At 41.9% G+C, this 26,802-nt stretch overlaps 1 protein-coding gene across 7 annotated transcripts in view; it reads left to right on the top strand.

Annotated features, from left to right (window-relative positions):
* APBB2 (amyloid beta precursor protein binding family B member 2) overlaps window positions 1-26,802 on the top strand; it is a 107,741-nt gene that overhangs the window by 16,142 nt on the left and 64,797 nt on the right. For 2 of the 7 annotated variants that reach the window (XM_054382861.1, XM_054382859.1), the window contains exons 3-6: window positions 17,884-18,092; window positions 23,529-23,591; window positions 24,052-24,137; window positions 24,763-24,823. In XM_054382861.1, the coding sequence (XP_054238836.1) occupies window positions 17,884-18,092; window positions 23,529-23,591; window positions 24,052-24,137; window positions 24,763-24,823 (419 nt within the window). The remainder of the gene's footprint in view (window positions 1-17,883; window positions 18,093-23,528; window positions 23,592-24,051; window positions 24,138-24,762; window positions 24,824-26,802) is intronic. The other 5 variants (XM_054382858.1, XM_054382857.1, XM_054382862.1 and 2 more) reach the window with 3 other exon arrangements.

Raw genomic sequence — 26,802 nt, forward strand, 5'->3', positions numbered from 1 at the left:
CTGGTAATGTTACTGCAAAAGGCCACCAGATCAGGTTATTTTAACTTAGCTATGTTTCATTTGGTTTATCACTCTACAGATGCTATATCAAGCTTGTCTGTTGTGCTGGCCACAATCCTTTACCTGGGCTAATTCTGTTTTCAGAAGGTGGCAGGATTCACTGAGGATTCGTTACCAGTGCAGAAACTGAACTTCAACTAGCATCTCACATCCAGTATATTGCTGTCATCTCTCCTTTCTATTTCTGCATTTTTCTGGAATGCAAATAATATAAGGGAAGCAAGACTGTAAACATTTACTGACAGAGAGCTCTTTTGAACTGTAATAATTGACACGTGTACAAGCCTGTACTTTAAGTGGTGTTAATTACCTCTCAAGAGCAGTCAGCTCTGCAGTAATCACTCCCTGAGATCTGCTTTTAGTTAGTTACTGCACTTTGTGGTGGTTGGAATACATTTCCCTTTCTTGATTCACAAAGATATTTAAGCCAGACAGATGTATTTGCCTATAGAGAAATTTTTAGGTATTAGATGGCTCCGCACAATTTAGTGTAAAAGTAATAACATCTTAATTTTAGACACGTATTAATATATAATTAGAGGTTCCAAATCTGTAAGGATAATATTCAGTCCCATAACTCCTGTTGTCATATGAGGGTATTGTGTGTATTGGGGTAGAAAACTGTGTACCTTTGTACTTATGTTCCTTCTGGGAATATATCTATATCTATCTATGTATCTATGTCTATCTATGTATCTATATCTATCTCTCTCCATATATATATATATCTGCCTTACAAGAGGCTTCTATATATCAGTTTGAGTGTTCTCATTTCAGATGTGGCTTTCTAATCTGGCCCTTTATAGTTGTTGTGCTTACTTCTATCAAAGTCTTTCAATAATTTTGTTAATTCCCCTATTTCCAGTGCAAATGAAGATGCTGACAGGAGGCTAGAGCTCACTTTTACAAGAGTTACAGAGGTTATAGTTCCATTTTGTATGTCACCAGGTAGTACAGCAGCCTGGAAGAATGGCCATATCCAGCCAGCATGCAGTTCTTTATGGGGTGCCTCTGACAGTGGTCAATAGCAGAAAGTTACTGGAGGAAGAAGAGAAACCCCAAAATGGGGCTATCCTGTTAACTTTCAGCATTTGGTGATTTTAGGGCTTTGAGACTTGATAGGCCATTCATGTTATTTTCTTTAATTGCTCTTGGTAGACTTTTCTAACATGAGTCTGTTTAATCATTTTTGGTCTCATTTGTATTTCTGGCATCCACAATATCCTGTGACCATGAGTTCCATAATTTAATTATCTGTTGTATGAAAAAGTACTTCCCTTTGTTATAAAATTGCTCTCCAATAATTTCATTAGGTGCCCACTGCTTTTCTATTACAGAAAGCAGTAAATAACAGTGAGTGATCATTTCCTTTCCATTCTTGCCTTCTTCCCTACCATTCATGTTTTTAGAGATTTCTGTGACATCCTTCCCTCCTCCCTGTCATTTGTTTTGCAAACTCAAAACATCCTGCTGAATTCAATGTCTCTGCCTGCAGAAGCAATTTTATCTGTCTTGGTCTTTTTTTTTAGTTCTGCTACATCTGTTTTTATAAAGGGACACGTGAAAGTGAACTCACTAGTCTGTGATAGTTCAACTCTCTATTAAAGCTGTAGACATAAGGACTTTTGTCTTGATCTTAGTTCTCAGTAGATAACTTTAGCAACTTTTTTTCAAAGAACTCAGTGACCTTGATCCTTCCAAAGCAGCCAAAGGTAATTAGTTGCCTTTAGTAGCAGATTAGCAGAATAACAGTAAAGGAACTTTAAGAAATTAATAAAATCCAGGAGATGGACATCTCTGTGGTGAAGGAAACTGAGAAGTGAAGGCTCTGCATTAGAAAAAGCACTCTTGAAACCATGCGTCCTAATTCTGTAGGACCTATCTGCAGTCTTGTTTTCTTGCACAGCAGCAAAGGTAAATACAAATCTGGAAATGGAAATCTTCCCATCCTGTGTAATTCTGGTTTCCCTGTGTTCCAAGCCTGCCTGCAGCCCTTTGGCATGTCCACAAATTGCAGCATTTTCACCAAAGAAGGGCCATGCTGTTGCTTGCCCATCTCTTGTTCTACTGTTTGTGACAACTTGAGGTGACAATCAGCCCTGTCTTTGCTCTAGTGCTAATAGATCTCGATGGCTTGTGGTACATCAGGTACTGGAGATCTTTTGTATATTGTTTTATTCTGCAGTGGCATCTTTACTTTCTTACAAAGCAGGTGTTTTGAGGTAGACTCCAGCTCAGGTTTCACAATAAAGGAAACTTTGGAAGTGGTTGGATTCTGGGGATATGCAAATTTAAGGAGAGCGTGTCCTCAGGTGGAGAGTTTGTCCTCGGGTTTTCAACACAAGTGGCTATTTTGCTAATATCCTTGGAATTGAAGGTGGTGTTAATTGCCAGTGAAATTCTGTTGTGGTTCTGCAGAACTGTAAGAATGAAGCCCTATCAAATGCTTCTCTAATGCAGAACTCCAGTTGTTATGTGTTAGGTTTGTTTCTGGCTGCTGTTTGCTAAGTTAGCTTTACCAGGATGATTGATGACACACTTACTTTCCTGAATGTGCTTCTAACTCTTAGAGTCAGAACCATTTGGCATCATCAAGTCCAACCATTAACCCTACTCTGCCAAGTTCACCACTAAACCATATTGCTAAGCACCATGTCTAAAGGACCTTTAAACACCTCCAGTGATGGTGACTCAACCACCTCCCTGGGCAGTTTGTTCCAATGCTTGACCACTCTTTCAGTGGAAAAAAAATTCCTAATGTCTAGCCTCAACCTACCCTGGTGCAGCTTGAGGCCATTCCCTCTTGTTCTGTCACTAATTACCTGTGAGAAGAGACCAGCACCAACCTCTCAGTATTATCCTTTCAGGTAGTTGTAGAGTTGTCTTGTTAGTGGTTATGTCAGAGAGACCATTTCTGTAACCCTAACCCTGGATTTATGATTTTAGCATCAATTATGTGTAGAAATCCACCTCCATGGAGAAATAAACAGAGAATTGTGGTGCTGGAGTGCCACAGAGCAGATATAAGATTTCAAATTATAATAATTTCTAATATTAGATGGATGCTTTTGAAGATGATCAGGGGGCTGGAGCAGCTCTCCTGTTGTAGATTCTGTACATTGTGCTTCATACATGGCTTTATGCATTGTGCAGAAGACTTAGTTCAGCTGAGGCAAGGTTGCTTTCGAAAAGGTTAAAGACTGGTGTTGATTGTTTTGGGTTTGGTTTGTGTTGTTTTATGATGATGTTGTTTTGAGGGGGGCCTCTGTTTGGTTATTTGGGGTTTTTTTGTTTCTTTTTGTTTTGTTTTTTAATGTCTCAAAGCTTGAAGGCTGGGAAGTGGAGCTGAGCTCACATCTTGTGGGATTTCAGCACAGTCTGATGTGCCTGAGCTTCTCCCTCATCTTTCTTTGCAGGCCAGCTGTAGATGCTGAGGGCAAATTCCTCCTCTGCTTGTGCAATATTTCATGCTTATGGGCCTCTAATGAGAAGAGTGGATTTTCACCATAGTGACTTCTTCCTTCTCTTCAGTACTGCAGCAATATAAAATGAATTTGGAGGTGGGGAAACATTAACTCTTCACCTTATATATAGTTGGGAAAAGAAGGAGCAGTCATTTTTTCTCTAGTGCACATTTGCCTTAAAGTGGCAAAGTAATTCATTATATAGAAAGTTAAAAGTAACCTTCTGGCTTGTGCTGATAGTTCTAAACTGACTAAATTGGGTAGAATGGGGCAGAAATTACTTTTTTGTCCCATCAGGAAGAGCAGCCCTTCATGTGGGACCAAAGAGGAGTCTGACATGGGGACACGCTGGAGAATGATGGATGGTCTCTGTGTACCTTCGTCTTGTGGTTGGTGTTTGGGGGCATGGAGCCTGCACAGATCGCAGGGAGCATGCAGACTCTGGGCGTAATTCCAGACCTCTCCTCCTACCTCTGCCTACCTGTGTTTAAAATGAGGCTGGCACTCTCCTGCCTCTCAAGGTTGGTGTGAAGATAAAGTTATTTTCACGATGGTCCAGCGGCTCTGCTGTGCTGTGGACTGAGGGATGAGCAGAGCTTGCATCGGAGATGGGAAATGGCTGTTCTTGCAGGTTTTGCTTTTCCTTGAAGCACAACATTTAATTTCATAGAGTAACTCCATTGTAATTCAATTTTATGTTCTGTTTTCATTGAATCATTAAATTCAGAAAAAGGTTTTCCTAATGCATTTGCACAGGGCTGGAAATGAAGCTGTCAAAGAAAAGCAGCTTTAGTCAAGCCACCATTTGAATTGTATCTCTGTGCCAATGGCCAACTTCATTGCCTTTTAATTAGCCTCTCACATGCACAAAACCCACTAATGAGCATTGCTATAAAATTTCAGACTATCAATATAATCATGCAGTATGTTCTCCAGAGAAGTCTAATTCTTCTTTTCTCTACACTGTTTTTTCCTGAAGTCTGTAAGCTTCATCCTGTTTTAGATGAAGAAAATTCTCCTTTGCCTAGTGCCTGGCTTTTTATGCAATTTTTTTTTCTGAAGTTCCTGTTCTAAAGGGAGAAGAAAATAGCAACTACTAGTCAAGTGTCCTTTCATGCTCTAGTTTACTACTTAAGTCATTCAGATTAAAGAGACATTCACTAACATCACCAAATTTAAACTCTTGAGGCTCTTACAATCTGATAAAAAGTGCAGAGTCCAAGCCTGTCACTATTCTTTAGGATCAGGATTTGAAGGCAAGTGTGTTGCAGTTAAGGGAGTAAGAGCTGTCCATCTGTCTTTTGTGGCATGTGTCAAGTTAAGTAGCACCATCTACTAGCAGAAGGTCTAAGGACCCACTTATGTCTACAGTCAGTCCCAACTAAACTCTCAAATGATGCTTGTAAAGCAGAATTTTACTTGGAAGTAAGGCATTGTGGTGCAGCAGTTCCTATGTGGAGATTGGAGGTTGTTGAGGTGACCCTGCTGCTGTATGCTGTACGTTGGCACAGTGTCTCTGCCCACTCTTCAGGCATCTCGTGTCTTGAAGTCAGAGGGACATCTGTGTTGAACTGCTTTTTGTGTCAGTATTTATTGACTGAATCTCTTTGGTTTGTATGATTATTCCACATTATATTTGTTCCTTACCTGAAATCACAGGTAAGGCTTGGGTTGGAAGGAACCCCAGAGATCATTTGCTCCAGCCTCCCTGCCATGGACAGGGATGCTTCTCAACTAGACTTGGCTGCTCAATGCCTCGTTCAAGGCCAGGTTGGATACCTCTAGGGAGGGAGCATACGTCACTTCCCTGGACAACTCATTCTGGAATCTCACCACCCTAGTACTGAAGAACTTCTTCCTAAGATCCAGTCTAAATCTACTGTCTCTTAGCTTGAAACTATGCCCTCTTGTCCTATTGTTAGACACCCTTATGAAAAATCCCTCTGCAGCCTTCCTGTAGGACCCCTTCAGGTACTGGAAGGCAGCTATAGCTATAAGGTACCCCTGCAGTCTTATCATAGAATGGCTTAGGTTGGAAGGGACCTTAGAGATCATCTACTCCAACCTCCCTGCCATGCGTAGGGACACCTCTCAACTAGACTTGGCTGCTCGAGGCCTCATCCAACCTGTCCTTGAACACCCCCAGGAAGGAGGCATCTTCTGTTCTCCAGGCTGAACAACTGGCAACTTGAATGCAATTGTTGATGGTCTCTTTTGTGGATGTTTTGACACTAACATATCAATTTGTTTTGAGGGGACAGGAGAATCAGGCTCTTTGTTTTAGCAGAGAAATACATAAAATCAGAGCTGCTGCCAAAGCGATTTTCCTTGCTTTTCTGCCAGGTGGTTGGCTGCTGTTGCTGTGCATTTATGACTGAAGAAGTACAGCAGGCAGTTCTGTATTCAGTAGTGCTCACTCTTCTCTGGCTACTTTCATTAGTAGGTGCCTGTTGCTTTTGCTGGGCATGCTGTGCAGGGTGGCTGCTGGTATGACAGTACCTGTGCAGGCTTTGCTGGGTGACTCCAGCAGTGCCTTGCCTGAGATGGCCAGTTTGTTTTTCTTCCTTAGACTGGACCAGAGCAGACTCCTCCTTCTACAACCTTGTAAACCACTAAAAAAAGTAGCTAAATAGGGTACCAATCCAGAACACAAGATCACATGCTGCGATCCTGCTCTTCGTGGCAAAAGGCAAAGGAAGAAGTCAGAAAAGCAGATGCAGATTGCTGCTGGGCTGGTTTAGCCCTGGCAGCTAATTCACAAGCCCGTTTCCAGTGCTAATGAGGAAGAAGATATTGCTCTGAGTGAGTTATTTGTTGCTCAAAGTCCTCCATGGTGAGGAGGTCTTTGGAGGTGTAATCCCACAGTGCACGGTCGCAGTGGCTTTAGACCAAGTTAGAGACACACTCTGCTGCATGTTGGACTATTTTTAAAGTAAAACCTTTTGCCATCTAGTGGAAAGAAATGAGAACAAGCATTAAAAAAAAAGGCAAGAAATCCACTAATACTGGTCACATGCAAAGATTTTACAAGCAGGAGTAACTCATTTGCTAGCACAGTAGTAAATTCCTCTGACTTCTGTGAAAATTAGCTGGTAGAAGTCTTCTGAGGTGTGGTGGAGTCTCTGGCTGAGGGCAGAGTGAAAAGGAGGTGTCTTGACTCCAAGCACTGCTCAGCTACAGGTAAACCACTGATGTGTTCTCAACACTTATTTTGGTCACAAATCTAAAGCACAGCACGTTACAGGCTGCTATGAAGAAAATGTAACTTCATCCCAACCAGACCCAGTACAGCCTCTTAGTTGTCCAGCTCTCCTAATGTTCATCAAGAGGTGGAGATCTCATTGCACAGTAGAATCTGTGAAAGAGGTGTGGAATGTGCTTTCCCTACTACTGAGGTGGTTCTTCCTCTATGTCTACCATTTCATGTTGTCACCACTGCTTCACCTGGCCAAGCAGCCAACCATCTCCAGTTGGGATGGGTCTTCCCAGAGCCTGGCTTTGTTCCTGGTTCACAGCTTCTACCACAGCAGCCCCCTTGAGGCAGCAGTCCAGGTCTTCCTTCCTTTACCAGTCTCTGCTTGTTTCATGGCTGGGTATTTTTGGTTGGTGAACAAGCCTCTTGTTCTTACCTATTTTCAGCTCGTTTTCCAGGAAGGAACACATAGAGCTTCCTCACAATCTTCCTGCAGTGTTTTTTCCTACTGCTGTTGGTATCAGTTCTTGTAAATGAAACTGCAGATTTCTTACTGTTTCACCTCTGAACCTCAGGCTGTATTGCCCCTGAGCAGACACCTCACAGAACCCTGAAATTCTTCCATGTAAGATGGACAGATAGTACCATCCCTGAGCATTCCTCCAGGGCTATCATCAATAGTTCTTCTCAACCTCTCTCTTGAAGTCACTTGCCCTTGGTTTTCTTTGGGGTTTGTGCTGGTACTTTGGTCCTTTGTCAACAGCTTGGGGTTTGCTGGTTGAAAGGGAGAAGTCGTCAGTACATCAAAACAAGTGGGTTTAGTGGTATGGCTTTTATCCTTAAATGCTGACAAGTCTGCCTTTCTCTCTCTCCCTTAAGATTAGTCAACTCTGCTTGAATGCCCTGTATGCCTGTAGTAACTCATGATTTATACAGCAGGACAGAGATCACATCACATGAAAAAAAATAAGTATCTACAAGCTTCCTTGGGAGCTTTAAGAAGTCAGTCTTTTCTGATTTCAATGTTACAGTTGATCAAAATGGCAATTCATCTTGGCAGAGATTTTGTCTGGTTATGTCTGTGCCTCTCAATCCCACATTTCAGCACATTCCCCTGTGACCTCTTTGAGAATCTTCCTCTCCCCAGACGCATGTGGTTGCTTCAGCAGTTCAGCAAGGAGGATGACAGGGTTGTCATGACAACCAGTTGCATGCTGTGATAAAGACGACGCCAAATGACCAGCTCCTGGCTGTTCATCACTGCTCATTGAGTAATGTTCCCCAAATTAGACAGGCTTGTCTGATTTGTAATTACTTGTCCTAGTGGTTTGCGTTTTTGCTGTGTTTGCTTCTGAGGTAGCATTCATGCTCCTTGCAATGATGCTTAGGCAGGAGTGCCTGCTGACCATCGTTGTTGTGAGTTATGAGAGTAGGTGGTACTGTTGATTTTGCTGGAGTGTGTGCAAAGGGAGGAGAAAATTTCTCTATGGATCTTTTGTTGTTGTTGTTGTCGTCGTTAAACCCCAGCAATTTAAACTTGCACATTAAGCCCACTGCATGAAATAAACCAGACAAAAATACTCAAGACCTATGGTTTTGTTTATTGTGATGTTTAATGGAGAGTTCTCCTTGAATTTTGTTTGCCTTCATTTAATAATACAGCATGCCTTCTCCTCCCTTCCAATGTCTGCCTTGGTGTTCAGTATGCATATGGAGTGGGGGAGGAATATGCTCCCTTTAGGATCAAATCCTGGATCTGCTGAAGTCATTGGCATCTTCTCAAGAGAAGACTGAATTTTTGTGGCTTTGTTTTTATTTGTTTGGTTTTACTTTTATTTAGACTCAGAAGGCAGAAGGAAAATATTTTTATTTCAAGGTTTTGGAAGTTCAGGACAGGAAAAAAACACTTTTCCCCATATTTTTCCTTTTTAATAAAAAATACAGCCTCTTGTCTTCCCAGTTCCTTCCGTGTGCTTCCCCTTGGGCACCTTGTGGTTTAACTCTTTCTTTATCCCAGCAATGAAGGAAAGCCACCAGATTTGAAGCTAGTGGTTTCCAATTGTTGTCCAAACACTAGGACAACATGTTGTTGGATCTTGTCACCATCCCATTCTTCGCCATTTTTGACATAGGAAACGTTGGAGCGGATCTTTTAGGTACAAAGAAGGTGCTTTTCAGTTTGAATTTCTTCATTTACATTGTGTATCCACGGCTGGAATGTGAGCAGTGGCAGGGCCAGAGGTTTGGAAGTAGATTTACAGATTTATTATTGGCCAGGTTGTTTCTCTAGATTTGGAAAACTGAGCATTCCTATTGGGACCATTCTGCTTCCAGCCTGGACACTGAGCACTCCTTTTCAGTTAACCTTGCACTGTGGAAATCCACTTTTGAGATGATTTTAGATAATCAAAGTCTGGATGAAATCCTGTGTTTGGATGTGTTCCTTTTCTTCTGAGGATCTTTACAGAAGAAAAACTGTTAAACAGTCCAAAGAATTGAGACAACTAAGAGGAGTACAAACCAAGTGAGATTTCTCACCTTTATCTCTGCACAGTATGAGTATTTTATTTCTTAACCTTTTTAGATAATGTAGATCAAGTGCTTCCAAGCATAGTTGAGCCTTTCAGGCAAGTGGTCTCACTTGGTCATTCTGCCTTCATGTAGTGAAGGGGCCCTTCTCAGCTGGGAAATCTGACTGGAAATCAGGCACTTGCTCTGACTCCTGCAGAGCTGGATTTGCATCAGCTGGAGACTGCATTTGCACCTGCTGCTGCTTCCAAGCAGGCGAAATGAGCCCCGTATGTGGAAATGAATCCCTTAAAAAAGCAAAACACGTATCTCATATGTCCCTTTAATGGTGCAGTTATACCTTTCAGGTTCCTCTGACTAGATTTTCTATCTTGCTATGATTCTGCCTTACTGTTCTCTCTCAACTGCCCAAGAAAGTGCTTTTTAACTCATGAAATAACACAGCTAAGTGTCCTGGAACTGGTGCTGTTACGGTGCATCAGGTACAGAATTGCCAGGAGTCTGGTGGCTCTGTACAGCACTTCTACAGTCTCTTGTTATATATGCTGCCAACCTTGAGCACTTTGGGACTGTGGTTCCTCTTATTCCAGAGTACTGTTCTTGGCTATAACGTCATGCCCTAGCCATGTTAGTTGCTGGGATTTATTTTCACCTGAAGAAGTGAACCAGGCAACCAAAATCCACGTCTGCTTTTCCAAGTACACCTCCCAGTTCAATGCAAAATGTATTGCTTTATAATTGTTGTCTTTCTTAGGACTCTTTTGTTCAGATAGTTGGTTTGCTTGGCCCTTGGTGAGCCACATTTGAAGCTCTAGTTCCCTCAAGCATGCAGGTATAAGTAAGGAGATGCTGACTCTTTGGTTTCCTCTCTCAGCATCTTGCTTATCATCACCACCAAGTTCTCTTGAAGTACAGATAACACCTGCTGGCTGATTTTTGTCAATTTTTGTTAGTTCAGCTAAATGAAAGCAGAAAGTTTGTTTATTACAGTCTATTCTAAATGATGGTTTATGCTGCTGTACAGTTTCATTGCTGGTGCATTTTTCCTTGGCCTGTCAATTACTAGTTTTTCATTCTATCGCATAATGTGATCTTTTTATTCTAGTCCTAAGTGATGTGTAAGTACACATTACATACATGCATACATACACTAGTCATCTTCCACTGCCTTGCCTTCAGTAAGGGATGTCATGCAGACAGATTTAGTACCAGAGTGGTGTTAAACCAACTTATGACATTTTTGAGTGCAGTATTTGGTTTGGTTTATGCTGATAGATGCTGGAAAAAAACCAGTTTGCTTGGTAACAGAATTTAGTCTGGATAGGAAATTGAGCATCTTGCCAATATTCTTCCATCCTGCCTTTGTTACGACAGCAATCAGCCTGGATGGAACTGGATGCTTGCAGCCTGGAAGGCAAATCACATCCTGCATCAAGAGAAGTGTGGTCAGCAGTTCAAGAGAGGGGATTCTGCCACTGTACTCTAGAATTCTAGAATGGTTTGGGTTTGAAGGGACCTTAAAGATGACTGAGTTCCAACCACCCTGCCATGGACAGGGACAGAGACACCTCCCACTAGCCCAAGCTGCTGAAGGCCTCATCCAGCCTTGAACACTTCCCCAGAGTGGGAATCCACAACTTCCATGGGCAACCTGTTCCAGTGTCTCACCACCCTCACTGTAAGGAATTTCTTCCTAATCTGCAGTCTAAATCTGCCCTCCTCAAGCTTAAATCCACTCCCCTTCATCCTATCACTACAGCCCTTTGTAAAAAGTCCCTTCCCAGCTTTTTTGGAGCTCCCCTTCAGGTACTGGAAGGCTGCTTTAAGGTCTCCCCAGAGCCTTCTCAAGGCTGATGACCCCACAGTTTCAACATTGTAACACTGTTTCCTAGATCAACCTCAGAGTAAACTAATTTTACCGAGAAATAAAAAAAAGACAAATGCTAAAATCTCTAATCATTACACCTAAGGTATCTGAACTGTAACTACAGCATGGAATTTATCAGTGCTCTGTATCAGATAGTTGGCAGAGGCTGACATTTGGAAAAGGGAATTACAAACAGCAATAGATTACATTATATGGGCTCTAGTATCTTCCTTAGAATGCAAAACGTGTTCCCAAAGCTCTCCTAGCCAGAATTACCAGTTCAAAGGGTCTGTTTCTGGGTTTGTGGAGTTACATGAAATCATAGATTCATTAGGCATCTCTGTTGCTGGATGTTTCAAAAGAACAAATTAATAGTTCCATTTTCTGCAGCAGACTTTATTTTTTCTGTTATCTTTGAAGTTTTAATTGCTCTCCTCAATTATAACCATACTGGGAAGAAGGTTGCATATGATTTATTTTTCTTTCTACTACAGTTTCTCTTTCAGGCAAAAAAAAAATCAGATAGAAGCATTTTTTTCTGAGTGAAACCTGGCCAGACAATTTCAGCGAGTGGGAATCTCTTCAGATTGTTTTACTCCTCTGTACATTTATTAAAAATGGAAGCAACTATTTATAACTTAAGAAAAAAAATCTTGCTTTGGTACTTTTTTGAAGCCTTAGTGGCTTTTTGTGTGTTAGTTCTTTCTCTGTATTTTTAATTTTTAAAGAGAAATGGCTTAACATAATCTCTCTATTGAGTTTTAAAAGGGAATGGTAAGGCTTTATAGGCACTGCCCTCCCCTTGGGCTCCACTTCTAATTATTTCATTTTTTTCATCATTTTCCCATTCTTTTAAAATCCTTCCTGTGATCACTGTTGCTGAGTCTCTGAAGAGATGGAGCTGAGGCTGCGTGGTGGGATGCAGCAAGCAGATTATTCTGAGTTCTGCAGAGATCAATGGCAAAGGTTTTTGGGGAGTAGCCCTGTGCCTGGTCATGTTGGGCCCTGTAAGAAGGGACTATGGCACCAACTCTGTGCAAGGAGCAGAGGGGTTTATTAGGGACTGGTCAGGTCCTCTTGAAGGAAGAGCATGGACACAGGAAAACCCTATGAAGTCCAGTCCATGTGTTTCTAGTTTTCCTCAGATGAAGTTAATTTCTTCTCTGAAGAACATAAACCTCTATTTTAGTCCTCAGAATCCTCTACTGCATCTCTTCTGCTGCTGTGGGTGTTTTGCCAGGATTGGCCTCTGCTTATTCCATAACAACATCCATATGAGTAGCCAGTGTGGGGATCTTTCCTTGGTATGGACAAGGCTTTAATCATCTATCTTTAGTGAGACAGAACTCCAGTTGAAAAATGTCTGCCCTCTCCTTGCAACCTGTCCTTTCACAAGAATCTGCCTGAAGAAGACCAGCTGTGAACGTCTAACTGTGTTGACCTTTAGGCTGGCAGCACTGCGTTTCAGAAGTCAGGTAGTGACAGCTCACGCTTCTCCTAGGCAGATTTCCAGGTAGCAGCTTGCTGATGAGGACTTACTGGCATAGCCCTGATGGGGAGGTCTGGAAGGAGACCTGGCCCTCCTCACTAGTGCTGGTTCTTGTGCACCCTGTCTTTGGACAGGGGTACAAAATGAGGTGAAGGATCAGCACCCAGCTGACTGCCCAGTCTCCTGTGTTGACAGCCAGCTTTGGACTTCATCTCAAGAGTGTGTAGGTAGGCAGTGGAGCCATCCTGTTCAGTGAAGTCTTTCTCCAGAAGAAGAGACAGCTTTCAAAGGTCTGCAGTGCTGTGTGAGTCTGCATGACACCTGGGTGAAGATACAGCTTGTTCCCATGCAGAGTTTTGAGTCTGTTATATCTTAAAACAGTCTTTCTGCAGATCAGAACTGGACTTTTTCTTGCTGTAGAGAGAGGTTATACAGATAATATGAAACAGTGAACGTGGATGAGGAAAAGGCTGAGGTACAGGTACTTAATGCCTCAGCCTTCAGTAGTAGAACTAGTTTATATCCTGGGTACTCAGCCCCCTGAGATGAAAGACAGGGACAGGAAGCAGAATGAAACCCCCACAATCCAAGAGGAAATGGTTACTGACCTGCTATGCCAACTGGACCCACACAAGTCTGTGAGGCTGGATGGGATCCACCCAAGGGTACTGACGGAGTCTGGCAGAGGTACTCACCAAGCTACTTTCCATCATTTATCAGCAGTCCTGGTTAACCAGGGAGGTCTCAGTTGAATGGAGATTGGTAAATGATTCTATGAACAGTTCCTGATCACTGTAAATCATCAGCCACTGAGGAAGCACGAGGGACTTAGACATGCACAGACAGAAGGAACTATTTCCATGCAATGTTTCTATGTAACCTTGCAGACAGAAGAGGAGGAGTTCCAGGTTTCAGACGAAGTCCCAAGTGCTCAGTTCTATTTCCTTGAGTTTGTTTCATGCAAGTTGTTTGATGCTAGGTCAAGAGAACTGGATTGATACACAGCATATCTGCTTCTTTTCTCCCCTGTCTTGTGGTTGCCACTTTGTCTTCTACAAGAAGACTGGGATAGGGAAGGCCTGAATGTAACAGAATATATCAGCATGATGCCTTCATTTACTTGTGGGCACCAAGTACTGCCCTCATAAGGGACTGCTCTTACACTGACCTGTGCAGCAAAAATTAGATGCTTTGACTCAGTGTCATGCCATTGGGCAGAGGCTTTCAGATTCAGAGGGAAATTATTTTACTACCTGTAGTTCTGTATTCAAATAAAGAAAAAGCATTGGTGCCCCGTAGGAGGTCCCTGATGCCTCAAGCACGTTCATCTGTCCTGTCAGCTTTTGTATGTTGACTCTTACTCTTTTTTTATCTTTCTTGTACTGGCGTCTCCTGTGATGGTTCCTTGCCTTTGACTTGCAGACTGAGTGCTTGTGTCTGTCAGAGCAGACAGCAGTTTGTGCTGGTAGGAAAGCACAGCCTGTGAAAAGGTTCTCCCTGCCATTCTGCCCCATCCTGAGGTGTGTTTGCCAGTGGGCTGGGGGGGAACACACATTTCATTTTTTTTTCAAGTAGGTTTGCACAGCTGACATGAGGAGCAGTGTCTGAGTGTGAGCCTGTTCAGCCATGCTTATCAGATGGTCCGAGGTCAGTACCCAGACAACAGCAGTATGCATGTCACACACAGACATAAATCATAGTAGTTGTGTGGAAAATGCAGCTCTTTGAAAGCCCTGAGCTACATTAATTGAAAAAAAAAACAACAAACCCTGAAACCCACAACCAACTGAAATTTAATTGCTATTTATTCTCTAAGCACATGCAGACATATTTTGGTGTATTTATTCTTATTAATTGAAAAGTTTTCCAAGTAAATTAATATTACTCACCTAGTCGATATTTTCTTATCCTAGAGTGCTCCCAGCCGTTTCATGAGATTTCCTTGCAAGTATTCACTCACATACAGGATAATTTCTTCTCTTCTAAATAAATGTTGCAGAAATGCTGTTGGTTTAAGTCTCTGGTTAACAGTTTTCTTTCTGCCATGAGCTTTGTCTGCTTTTACTACAAGGTCTTTTCTGTTTAGGTCTTTCAGGTACTGCATGTCATTACAACAATAAATAAGAGTGCTCTTCCCTCTGCATCTCTGCTTCCTCTGCCTCTTTGGTTGAATGGTTGGAAAGGAGTAATTTAGTGCGGCCAGAGCTAGCTGACTGCATGTTTGAATACCTGTGTACACATACACATATGTGTATAGCAAGGGCAGAAGCAGTGACTCTCTTAAATTGACAAGAGTAACATTTCATGGCCTGGCAATGTTGAGATATGGTTGTTTAATGAATTGTGTGAACCTGCAGTCGTAGATTCATAGAATGGTTTGGATTGGAAAGGACCTTGAAGATCATCTAGTTCCAACCCCCCTGCCATGGGCAGAGACACTTTCCCACTAGCCCAGGCTGCTCAAGGCCAATTTTCTTCCATCCTGCCTTTGTTACGACAGCAATCAGCCTGGATGGAACTGGATGCCTGCAGCCTGGAAGGCAAATCACATCCTGGGCTGCATCAAGAGAAGTGTGGTCAGCAGCTCAAGAGAGGTGATTCTGCCACTGTACTCTAGAATTCTAGAATGGTTTGGGTTTGAAGGGACCTTAAAGATGGCTGAGTTCCAACCACCCTGCCATGGACAGGGACAGAGACACCTCCCACTAGCCCAAGCTGCTGAAGGCCTCATCCAGCCTTGAACACTTCCCCAGAGGGGGAATCCACAACTTCCATGGGCAACCTGTTCCAGTGTCTCACCACCCTCACTGTAAGGAATTTCTTCCTAATCTGCAGTCTAAATCTGCCCTCCTCAAGCTTAAATCCACTCCCCTTCATCCTATCACTACAGCCCTTTGTACAAAGTCCCTTCCCAGCTTTTTTGGAGCTCCCCTTCAGGTACTGGAAGGCTGCTTTAAGGTCTCCCCAGAGCCTTCTCTTCTCAAGGCTGAACTACCTTGGCCTTGTTGAACTTCATGAGATTGGCTTGGACCCCCCCTCTCAAGCCTGTCCAAGTCCCTCTGGATCCCATCCTTTCACCCCCCAGGATGTGAACTTGACCACAAGCTTGGTGTCACCCCAAACTTGCTGAGGGTGCCTCAGTCCCACTGTCCATGTTGCTGACAAAGATGTTAAACAGCACTGGTCCCAGTGTGGATCCTTGAGGGATGCCACTTCTCACTGGTCTCCATTTGGACATTGAGCTTTGCCTCTCTGCCTAATAAAGGCTTAGTGTTTTCCTATCCCAGTGTGCATTAAAGACCCAATATGTAAGTTTTATGAACACTGTCATTATTGTATTTTGGAGTTTTATGAAGCAGTTAATTTAAACTTACCCATGTCTGTCTGGACTTGCAGATGTTGCCATGCATGTTGGAGTGTGATACTTCAGTATTTGATCTTTGATCATCAGTTTTTGCATGATGTGGTGAAATTATTTGAAGTTTTGCTTTTATTTGCCTTTTATATGACTGAGAAGAGTGGCAGCTGAGTTGTTTGGTTGGAAAACAAAAATGGCAAGATTGAAGATGAGTAGGTTGAAAGGGTGGGACCCCAAGTTGAAATGTGTAAGAATTTGGAGTCAGGAATACGTGAATACAGTAGAGGCTACAACAGGGGACATTTAGAAGTGGGTGTTCAGAACATTTCAGAGTTCCTGGAACTGTTTATGTGAAGTTTGCTGATTTCAGATATTGGGTGAGGCTCATTACTGTGTATGAGTGTAATGATACTGTCTAGTTTTTCTTCTGCAGAACTTGCTCAGATTAGTCCTGAAGTGGTGAATCAATAACTTAAGAACTCTTTAAGTTGCTCTGGGGAAGAAATAGTCTGATTTGAGTCATGGAACGTAAGAGTTACTTCAAGCTGTTGTGCCGTTTGTGTGTGTGTGTGTGTGTGTGTGTGTGCAGAAATGTGGGGAGCAATGAGAAAATGAGAGAGATGCAGAAATAAGCAATCATGATAAAACACCTAGTAAAAGGCTTGAGGATAGACTACAACAAACTTTTAATTCAAAAAAGAGATCAAGAAGGGCAATACAACAACAGGTTGTCCATTGTTGTCTACATATAACATCTGTTGTCCACTTAAGATGTTTTGAGGGCTATCTTTGAAGGCTGGAAACAAGTTACTGAACTAGATGAGGCACAGCTTGTGATGCTTCCTTTATTCTGCCTTTTTTAGCTTGCTAACTTGGTTTGCTGAGCTGCTGTCAGCCTTCATCATGTCTTCTTGAGTGCTGCTAGAAACATCAGGCCAGAATATGTTTCTCCCTGCAGCTTGATGGTCCTTGGAGTAGACTATAGCTGCTGGCTAGTAGCACATACCATAATGACATGACTAAAGCAGTTCAGCTGGGAAGTTTAGAAGAGCTCTGGCTCCCGTCCCAGCCTCTGGAAAGCATTATCCAGCAGAAGGTGCCTGCCCCTTCTGGGGTGCAGCTGGTTTGTGCACAGGTGATGCTCCTGCCTTTCTAAAGCACCGTGTGCTCTCCACTGGTGATGTCTCTGATAATCCCAGCTAAATCTGGGAATGTCTCTGATTGCAATATGAGTTGCTAGTGTCTTCTTAAGGCGGTGTCAGTAAAACCAGTGTTTCTTCTCTGTGTTGGCACTGTGGATGAGGTTTATTATCTGGTTTTCCTACCTCATTATAAAGCCAGCTGAAAATAGTATGTTTGTTTGTGACAATCAGACGTGTGCAAAATGGTTGCTCAGTTCTTTTGTTCCCATGATTTTGAGCAATCAATCTTTTAGATGTTTTAAGTAAACCCAGTGTGGGTTGGTTGGTTGGTTGGTGTGGGAAGTTTTTTGGTTTTGATAAGCTGACTTTGATCAGCAGAAATATATCCTCTGCTACCATGCATTGAGAAAGGAAGGTGCTGTGATGAAGAGGATGGAGTGCACCATAACACCAAATATTTCTTTATATGCTGTGATTTAATGTACTTGAAGCTAAACTTCATTAGAAGAGCTCATTTATCTGATGAGATGAGATAGCTGCCATATTAGAGCAGCTCTTTGGAAAGTGGTGTATTTTTCCTTTCACTTTATAGGTCAGGTCAAACCAGGCTTTGTCACCTTACTTGGAACCTCAGTAATTGAGGGTGTGTTTCTGATGCTTATTTTCACAGGAGCTGGTGAGCAGCAGTACCAGCTGTGCATCACCTGCACCAGGGACAGACCCGTTCCTGTCTTACTAACACCAATTCATTTTCCTTTCTCCCATCCTCCCCTGTTCCCAGCAGATATATGGAGTGACCATTCATTTCAGACAGACCCAGATCTACCACCTGGCTGGAAAAAAATCAATGACATTGCTGGAATCTATTACTGGCACATACCAACAGGAACAACTCAATGGCAGCGTCCTGTGTCCATCCCAACAGATCTCCAGGGCTCACGGAAAGGATCACTTGGTTCCATTACCCCATCTCCTACTCCAGAAACCGAGGTAACATACTCTGTCTTCTTGAGGGCTCTAAAGAAAGTTGAAATAGCTTTTTGAACTTGCAGGTTGAACTGTTAGCTAAACTGAGCTTTAGAATCTGGGGCCTGAAAATATCCCAAAGCGTAGCTATTTGTTGAGAACACATCGTAAGTATCTGAGTGCATTTTCTAATGGCAAGACCAGGTTGGATGAGGCCTTGAGCAGCTGAATCTAGTTGAGAGGTGTCCCTGCCTATGGTGGGGAGGTTGGTGTAGATGATCTCTAAGGCCCCTTCCAACTAAGCCATTCTATGATTCATGAAACACCCTAAACTTTGTAGCGTAGAGTAGAATCTGCCCTCTCAGATAAATTAGACAACCTGTCTAACAGGTCTGCAGCATGCACTGAAGCACTGCTGCATTATATGGATGCATCAAATTTTTGGACATTACAGCAGTCTATTGGCTACATCTTTATTCTTGGTTTACTTGATAGGAGTGTTACACAAGGACATAGGAGTTGTCATTTGAGACACTAGTTCCTTCACAGGGTAGTTTCTGTTGAATAAACATGAAGTAATCTCAAACGTAAGTATCTTAACATCCTGCCAGTATGAAATACTTGCACAAGTGGATCACTGTGTTGCAGGCAGTCTTTAATTGAAAACAGAAAGAAATGCATCCTCTCCTCCACATGTCCTAAAAGAGCAATATGCTGCCTTTTAAAATAATCCTTTCAGGTACAATTCTTGGGCTTGATTGGTGTCATATAAGTAGAAAAACAAAAGTATGCTTCAAAAGAACGCAATCACTTTGGTTTAGTGTGTTGGGAAGAGTTCTGTGGAATGAAATCCTAACATCAGATCAAATTATTTGGAAATGAATTCTTTTTGCTACTAACTTTTCAGAGGAATGTCCACAGCTTTATGAAATCAAGGGAGGTCTTAGTATGAGCTTTGAGGTTTGGAGCAGGCAACCCTTAAGTTTTACGTAGCTTTTTGAGAATGTATTTAGATATGACATTTCTTCTGTTCTTGATTTTGCTGATACATAAGCCAAAATCACTTCAATAGAAGTTAAGAGGAGTTAAGGACATTCAGATCTGTATTACCATCTTGATCCTGAAACTTTTATCCCCTATAAGCTTAAACATGCACATTCTTATTCACTCTCTTAGAAAGGTTGCTCCCACATGTTCAAAAATGCTGCTCATAAAGTTTGCAAACTTGACCACAACATTTGAGTGATGGTTTGTATCAGTCAAGCCCCCTTGGAATGTGCTGTGCACCAAGAATGCTGGAAATGATTTATAAGAGGGTTCATGGAGGAAAACCAGCAATTGTTATCATTCAGGTAGAAAACAGGAAAAAAAAGCAATCTAGAAATGCTCAATACAAAATCCTTCACATGCTCCCAGGATAAATTCCTGTGATTTACACTTGAGGTATATATCTTCACTAATAAGTGTTTTCCTTACTTTGAAATGTGGTGACAGGGCTTTAATTTGTGAGTTATAGATGTCTTTCACAAAAGCCCAGAAATCAGTGTGGCTAGTAAATTCCAGTGGGGAAATGCATGCATTCAATTTAAATGCTTTTATACCTGTGTTAAAATTGTCTTTACAGTGAAAATTTAAGACCTGCTGGTAACATTACAGATGCATTTTAACTTTCCATGATTTTTTTCCCCTGAAAAATAGTTTGTGATTATAAATAGTGCTCATTAATTCTCAACAGCAGCATGGAATATATAAAATGTAAAAATTAACAATAGTCTAGATTTTTATACAGTTTAGATGTATTAAATAAGACATGTAAGGAGTCATTCTAAAATTCTGTGTGTGAGCACCTGTGTTTTCATACGGCAGTTCTAATTCAGAAAGGAATTTGATCCAGCAAAGATTCATGCATACGCAGTTCTGTGGCAGCATCAAGACCATACACAGTAGTGTAAAAGATGATACAAAAAATAAGCAAGTTTCCAACATTTTTATTTGTGTGATATTATGTAGCTATTTTATGTAGCCTGAGGCTTTTGTCTCCTGAAAGTTTCTGCATTCATTGATAAGCACCTTGCATACCGGTATTGTAGGGAAGGCTCTGAGGAGACCTCATTGTGGCCTTCCAGTATCTGAAGGGGGCCTACAAGAAAGCTGGGGAGGGGCTTTTTAGGGTGTCAGTGATGGGACTAGGGGGAATGGAGCAAAACTAGAAGTGAGTAGATTCAGACTGGATATTAAGAAAAAGTTCTTCACCATGAGGGTGGTGAGACACTGGAACAGGTTGCCCAGGGAGGTGGTGGAAGCCTCATCCCTGGAGGTTTTTAAGGCCAGGATGGATGTGACTCTGAGCAACCTGATACAGTGTGAGGTGTCCCTGCCCATGGCAGAGGGTTGGAACTGGATGACCTTTGGAGCCCCTTCCAACCCTGACAATTCTGTGATTCTGTTTTTGTGTGAGTGGTTATTAAGATAGCATAGCGATAGAGAACTAGCTGAATTTTGAACTTCATCATTGTCAGTGTGAATTGGGCTCAGGACTTTGTGCACTGCCAAGTACTGAAACTGCTACAAAGAAGGGATGCAGCTGGAGTTATAATGGAAACCATTAAAAAAAGTCTTGGAACCACAAATGTTGAGCTTTATTAAGAGGTTATGGAGGGAAGAATCCTTCTGGGATTCAACTAATTCTCAACAGAACTCTGGTACAGACAGCAGGAGGGAAATAAATCACAGTGTGGGGTTAAGAGGTATGGGTAGGTAATGAAATAATTTGTAGTCTAGATGTAAGAGCATCAGCTCTTGTGGATCTTTGGGTTTCCATCTCTCCACAATCAATATTTGCCAGCACTTCATCATCTCCGGGTCACTTGCAGATGATGCTGGTCTCAGTCCCTCTTCACTGCACTGCAGCCTACCTCAAGTGCTGCTCCCCTTCCTCCATGTGAAGGATTAACCTGGGTATCTGTGATAGGGTCAAGCTGAGACTCCACAAAAGATGTGAAATTCGAGCTAGAATAGAGGCTCCCAAACGCCTTTACCCCGGCACTACCATTGGCAGCAGTGACTGTGGTGGACAGCTTCCAGCTCCAAGCTGGACCACGTGTGGGCTGTGTACTGCTGGTTCCCTCAGTGCTGTCTGGGAGCCTGTGCTCCAAGATAATCAGGTTTGGGAGGGCTGGTTTAGCTCATTCCCACATGCTGGAATTTGTATTGCTTTCTCCTGCAGAGCTTGGGGGATAGCTGGGTTTTAGGCAGATGAAAGAGTATAACCTGGGATTGAAGGCTGGCATGGGTAGCATTTCATATCTGTCCCAGCAGGCTTCCATGAGTCCATAAAAAGTACTTTTCTCATATTTGTTTGTGAAGCATCATGTGCTAGTCTTGAGCTGAGTTTGAGCTGGTTTGGCTTTTGAATTTGTCAAATAAACATTTAGGAACACTTTTTTTTCTTCCCCCCCCCCTTTTCTTCCCTGAGTGATGCTTTTTTTTACCCTTTGTCTTGTTTCCTTTTTTTTTCTTTTTTTTTTCTTTTTTTTTAATTATTTCTTGTCCCTGTCTCTTAAATTATGTGCTATCCAGAGCTTCACTTGGTAGAATGTGGCTCACAGCTGAGAGCAGCCAAGAAAGAAGAGATCAAATCAGCCACTTCTGTGTTGTAGCTTCCTCTGGCTATTTGGCATAAAGAACAGTGGTTGCTTACTGTTTCTGAACTGAGAACCTGAGAAAAATGGGTAGGGAAGAATGATACTGTAATACATACAAATGAAGAGGAAAAAAATTAGTTTTAAAAAGGAAAAAAAATTGGAAATGTCTGACTTTTGTACAGGCTGCAAAAGCAATTTTTCTTTCACAAGACAATCAGTAAATCTCAATCCAAAGCAATTAGGGGTTAAGCATGTGGAAATCATGCAGATTTAACAGAAATGCTAATAAATGATCAGTAGAAATAACCTGGAGCTTTCCTTTCCTTCCTTCTCCTCAAAAGCATGAAAATGTATTTTGGTTTTGTTCAGGTGATTAAATTTGTCTTAGTTTTAGGTGGCTTTTTTTTTTCTCCTGTGTTGCCAGATGACTTCCTTTGTGACTCCCTCTCTTCTGTAGCATTCTCTTCCAAATTTTAAAGATTTTGCCAGCTCTTTCCCATTTCCTGTGCAGAGAGAAAGCCATAGGGTTTAATTTGCAGGAAGAGATTCTTTGAGATCATGGTAGAATTTGGTGATGGTAGTTGTGGCTTCTTGTAGCCTGAATCACCTCTAAAAGTGCTTCTGCAGGTAACACAACCACGAGCAGCTAGTAATGAAAGAGGAGTGGCTTAGGGAAAACTAACAACTCATTTAATTCAAAGGCATGTTAGGGAAGAATTACTCTTGGGATTTGTTTCTCACAAATAATTCCTCCAGTGGGGATATAGTGAGAACACTTCTGAAGTGAGAGTCCCACCCTCCAAATTGATGCATTGGGCCATATGAGCAGGTATCACTTCATCTTGGGGCTGAACTGGACAACCTGGGACAGTTTGTCTTAGAAGGGACTACTATTTACAGGAATAGTTGATTTGGTGAAGGCTCTTGAGTCTTTCAGCAACCACATGTCCCACTTGGCCCTTGCTCAGGACTGTGGGATTTCTTTGTGGGCAAGAAGAAAAGAGCAACATCAGCCACTCCTCCCAGGCTTTATAGAGAAGGACGAAGCTCAGGTTGCTGTAGTGCTAAACACACTGCTGCTTGCTTATTTGTACCAGTGAATGCCTCTGAAAAATCTGAGAACCTTTGAATAGCCATTGAGATGATGGGTGGTTGTTTTGAGGCTGTTTTGGATTTGTTCTGTTTTTTAAAAAGAAAGCTGCTAGCCCTTACAAAACTATCAGCAAAAGAAATTCTCTGCATTCCTTACTAATCCTCTTCTCCTTCACTGCCCTTTTCTTTTGCTTTCTCTCTAGAAATATTTGATTTTTACCTTGTGTGTGTCTTACCCTTGTGTATATCCTTGTGTTTCATTATTTCTAGTTCCAATAGCATTAAGGTGTATGACAAAAGTACCAAGCAAATGGAAATCCTAATGTTTCCCCTTAACTGCTGTTTAGCAAAGGCTGTAGCAGCTGTGGCCAACATTCATATTCAGATTCATTTTGCTTGCTTGTGAGACCATAGTTAAAGAATGATTTCATTGTCTGTTCCTAATTTATATTAACTTTCCTTGTTTCAATCATTTGTTTTGGTAAGTAACTGTTAGAGGCATGTCTCCTCTCCCCTTCCCTCCAAATGCCATGCTATAGTGGAGTAATTAGTTGAAGTTTGAGGTAATCTGTTCCCTAACCCATCCTGTAAATATCAATGCTAACAACAGTGTCTTGTGTTTTTTTTTTCTTTTTTCTTTTCTTTTCTTCTTCTTTTTCTTTCTTTCCTTTTTTTTTTTTTTTTATCAATGTGCTTCTTCCTGTGTGAATAATTATGTGTCTAGAAACAGCCATGGAGTGATTTTGCTGTACTGAATGGGGGAAAGATTAATAGTGACATTTGGAAGGCAAGTATATTGTCAGATTTTAGAACCTTTAATACTATTACCCTTGTTTTTCTGCATGGCAGTGGCTGTTTTGTTTTTCTTTTCTTTTCTTTTTTTTTTCTTTTTTTCCCTTTTTTATTTTTCCATGAATGTCATTCATACCTAGGCCAAAGCAAGCGGGGGTACTGCTAGGGATGTCTAGCTCACAAACATGCTGCCTTTTCTGATCTTTCCACTTGGAATGGATTCAGCCTAAACCAGCAGGGCAACTGCCATGATGTAACAAATAAGATGCCTGCACTGAATGAAATGCAGCTTGAGAAATATATGCATGCCTCTTTTCAACTTCAGCCAGAACCACTATCGCTTCTCTGCAGGGAGGATTTAATTTCCCTTTCAAATAAGAAATAACACAATGGTATACTTAGTATCATATTAATAGCACTTAATACTACACTAATAGCACTGCCTTTATCTTTAGGATCTGCATGCAGCCACTGTGAACCCAGACCCAAGTCTGAAAGAGTTTGAAGGAGCAACGTTACGCTATGCCTCTTTGAAGCTCAGGTACTCAGAAGTCTTCATGGAACGACCAACTCTGTTTTAGCTTATGGAGTTCAGCAGGGACAAATGTAGGGGCTTGCACCTGGGAATGCATAACTCAGGAGTGAATGCATAACTCAGACTAGGATCCACCTGGCTGGAGAGCAGCGCTGTGGAAAGAGACCATGAGAATGATCAGAGGACTGGAAGCTCTGCTATGTGAGGCTTAGAGAACTGGGTTTGTTCGGCCTTGAGAAGAGAAGGCTTAGGGGAGATCTTATTACCACGTACCAGCACATAAAAGGTAGCTACAAGGAGTATGGAGACTCCCTCTTTACAAGGAGTCACATGGAAAAGACAAGGGGTAATGGGCACAAGTTAGTCCTGGGGAGATTTCCATTGGAATCCAGAAGAAAATTTTTCACCATGAGATCAATTAGACATTGCAATCCTGTCCCAAGGGAGGTAGTGAATTCTCCTACATTGGACAGTTTTAAGACTCAGCTTCACTGCCATCTCATTTCAGCTACACTATCACCTAGAAGGGTTGGAGCAGATGATCCTTGATGTCCCTTCCAACCTGGCATTCTGTGATTCTGTGTTTTTGTCTTGTGCTGTAATTTTTATATCTTTTTTTTTTTCTTTACAGAAATGGTCCACAATCTGATGATGATGATTCTTGTAGCATCAACAGTGATCCAGAATCCAAGGTCTGTAAGAAGATCCACAGTGTGCTAGCAATTAAAAATGTGCAGTTGTAACCATAACTTTCAAGGTGCAGAATGTCCCCTGTGGTTTGAAATGAACTGTACTCCTGACACAGTGTAAGCTGACCATGCAAGACCAGTTCCATTAAAGGAATTTGCAGATTTAAAGCTTCATTCAGTTTGGTTAGGAAAGTGTGACTGACTTTAAAATCACAGAAGCCAAGAAATTGAATGTTACAGCTCAAGATTCTACTGTCCAACTGTAATAACTTATCCCTTGCACAACTGAGTGAGTTTTCTGTCCTGTGTGAGAGAGGCCTCTGTTGTTTACTATGGCTGAATAACTTCCTGGGGCATTCAGTGATGGAATTTGCTCTTTATTCTCAAGTTTGTCCCTTTTCAAAGTATTCTTCCTTGTTTATGTGGTTTCTTGAACTCAGAGCTAGTAACCAGGAAGTTCTTTTTTAGAAGGAAGAACTTTGTATTTTGGAACAGATAATGCTACCTGGTTTGAGGATAAATTCGTAGAGGAAAACAACACCATTATGTGAACAAGCACCATAAATGAATCAGAGCCTCTACTGTTGTATTCTAAGATTACTGGGGAGAAAGAAGCAGCAAAAGGTTTTTGAATGCTTGTAGACATACCTCCAGCCTTGTTTTGTTGATAGCTTTGCCTTGTGCCTACATCTATTTTTAAGGCTGTATGTGAATCTCTATAATTGGAAATCCCAAGTGATTTAAATAATTGTTTTGGCTGTGCCATACACATGCAGTGACTGACAGGATCAGAAGCTACTTATATGCAGGAAGATAGTATGTAATGAAGTTAATAATTAGAATAGCATTAATGATACATTTTAGGATAGAAAACAGACTGATCTGGGTACTTAAACTCCTTTGTCATCTTGATTATTTGGCTTGTGATGTTTAAATCAGATGTGAATAAATGTGTTTTGCTTGGCAGGCTGGCAAGTGAAAAACAAGGCTTTCAGCTGTGCTGGTTACAATGAGAGGCTCTGAATTCTGAACACAGTAAATGGAGTTGGCAGAGTGATGAGCATTAGGCACCAGTGCTCAGAACCAGCAAGCTCTCCTGTTCATGATAAGCCTTATGGTATGGAAAGACATTATAGGGAGGCAGTATTTTGATATGTCTGACTCCTTCACCTGCTGGTTTGCACTGGGTGGAATTAGAAGCCCTTATGGCAGTGTTTGTGTGGATGAGTGACCTGTGTGTCCTCATCCCCCTTCCCTCTCTGGCTTGTTGTTTAAATTTCAAAATTCATGGGACTGATACCCCTGCAGCCTTTGTGAAATGGTTCAGAGCCAAAAGCTTGTACTTTTTTTTTGTCTAGCACAGCTGGCTTGTTTCTCCTGTTCAGGCAAAACCATGCTATCAGCGTGTGCTTCAGTGGAGCACTGAAAGTCACAGAAGTGGCTTGAGAGGAGCAAGACAAGAAAAAGAGGAGAAACTACACATGTTTGGGAGTTTGTGTCTGGTTGGTTGGGTTTCTTTTCAGTTACTTGAGTCAAAGCACCTCACCTGGCAGTTGTCATTGGCTGGTGGGGATGCTGTGCAGAGGCAACAGTGGTTGTGTATGTGGTCCTGCTGGTGAAGCTCAGCAGATTTGATGTTGCTTTGCAGCAAGAGAGGCTGTTCAGTGCACCTCCCTCGGCCCTGAGGAGAGGACAAGCAGCTGCTGTGTGCCCAAATCTCAGGGATAGGAAGTGGTCTAGAAACAGCAAGGAAAATCTTCACCTGTGGTGAATGCTCTGAGGTCTTTAATTCTCACATTGATGGGAAAGGGATGGTGGAGGGTGGTGCGGGTGGATTCCTTGCTAACCTGTTTTACCCAAAATATTATGAGACTGAAAGAACCTGTTGGGATTTGAAACTGATGACCTGAAACTTGGAAAATCAGACTTTTTACCCCCATAGGCTCTCCTCTGCCACACAATGTGCCTTAACTACATTGAAT

Source organism: Indicator indicator, chromosome 8 (genome assembly GCF_027791375.1).
Source record: "Indicator indicator isolate 239-I01 chromosome 8, UM_Iind_1.1, whole genome shotgun sequence".
NCBI lineage: Eukaryota > Metazoa > Chordata > Aves > Piciformes > Indicatoridae > Indicator > Indicator indicator.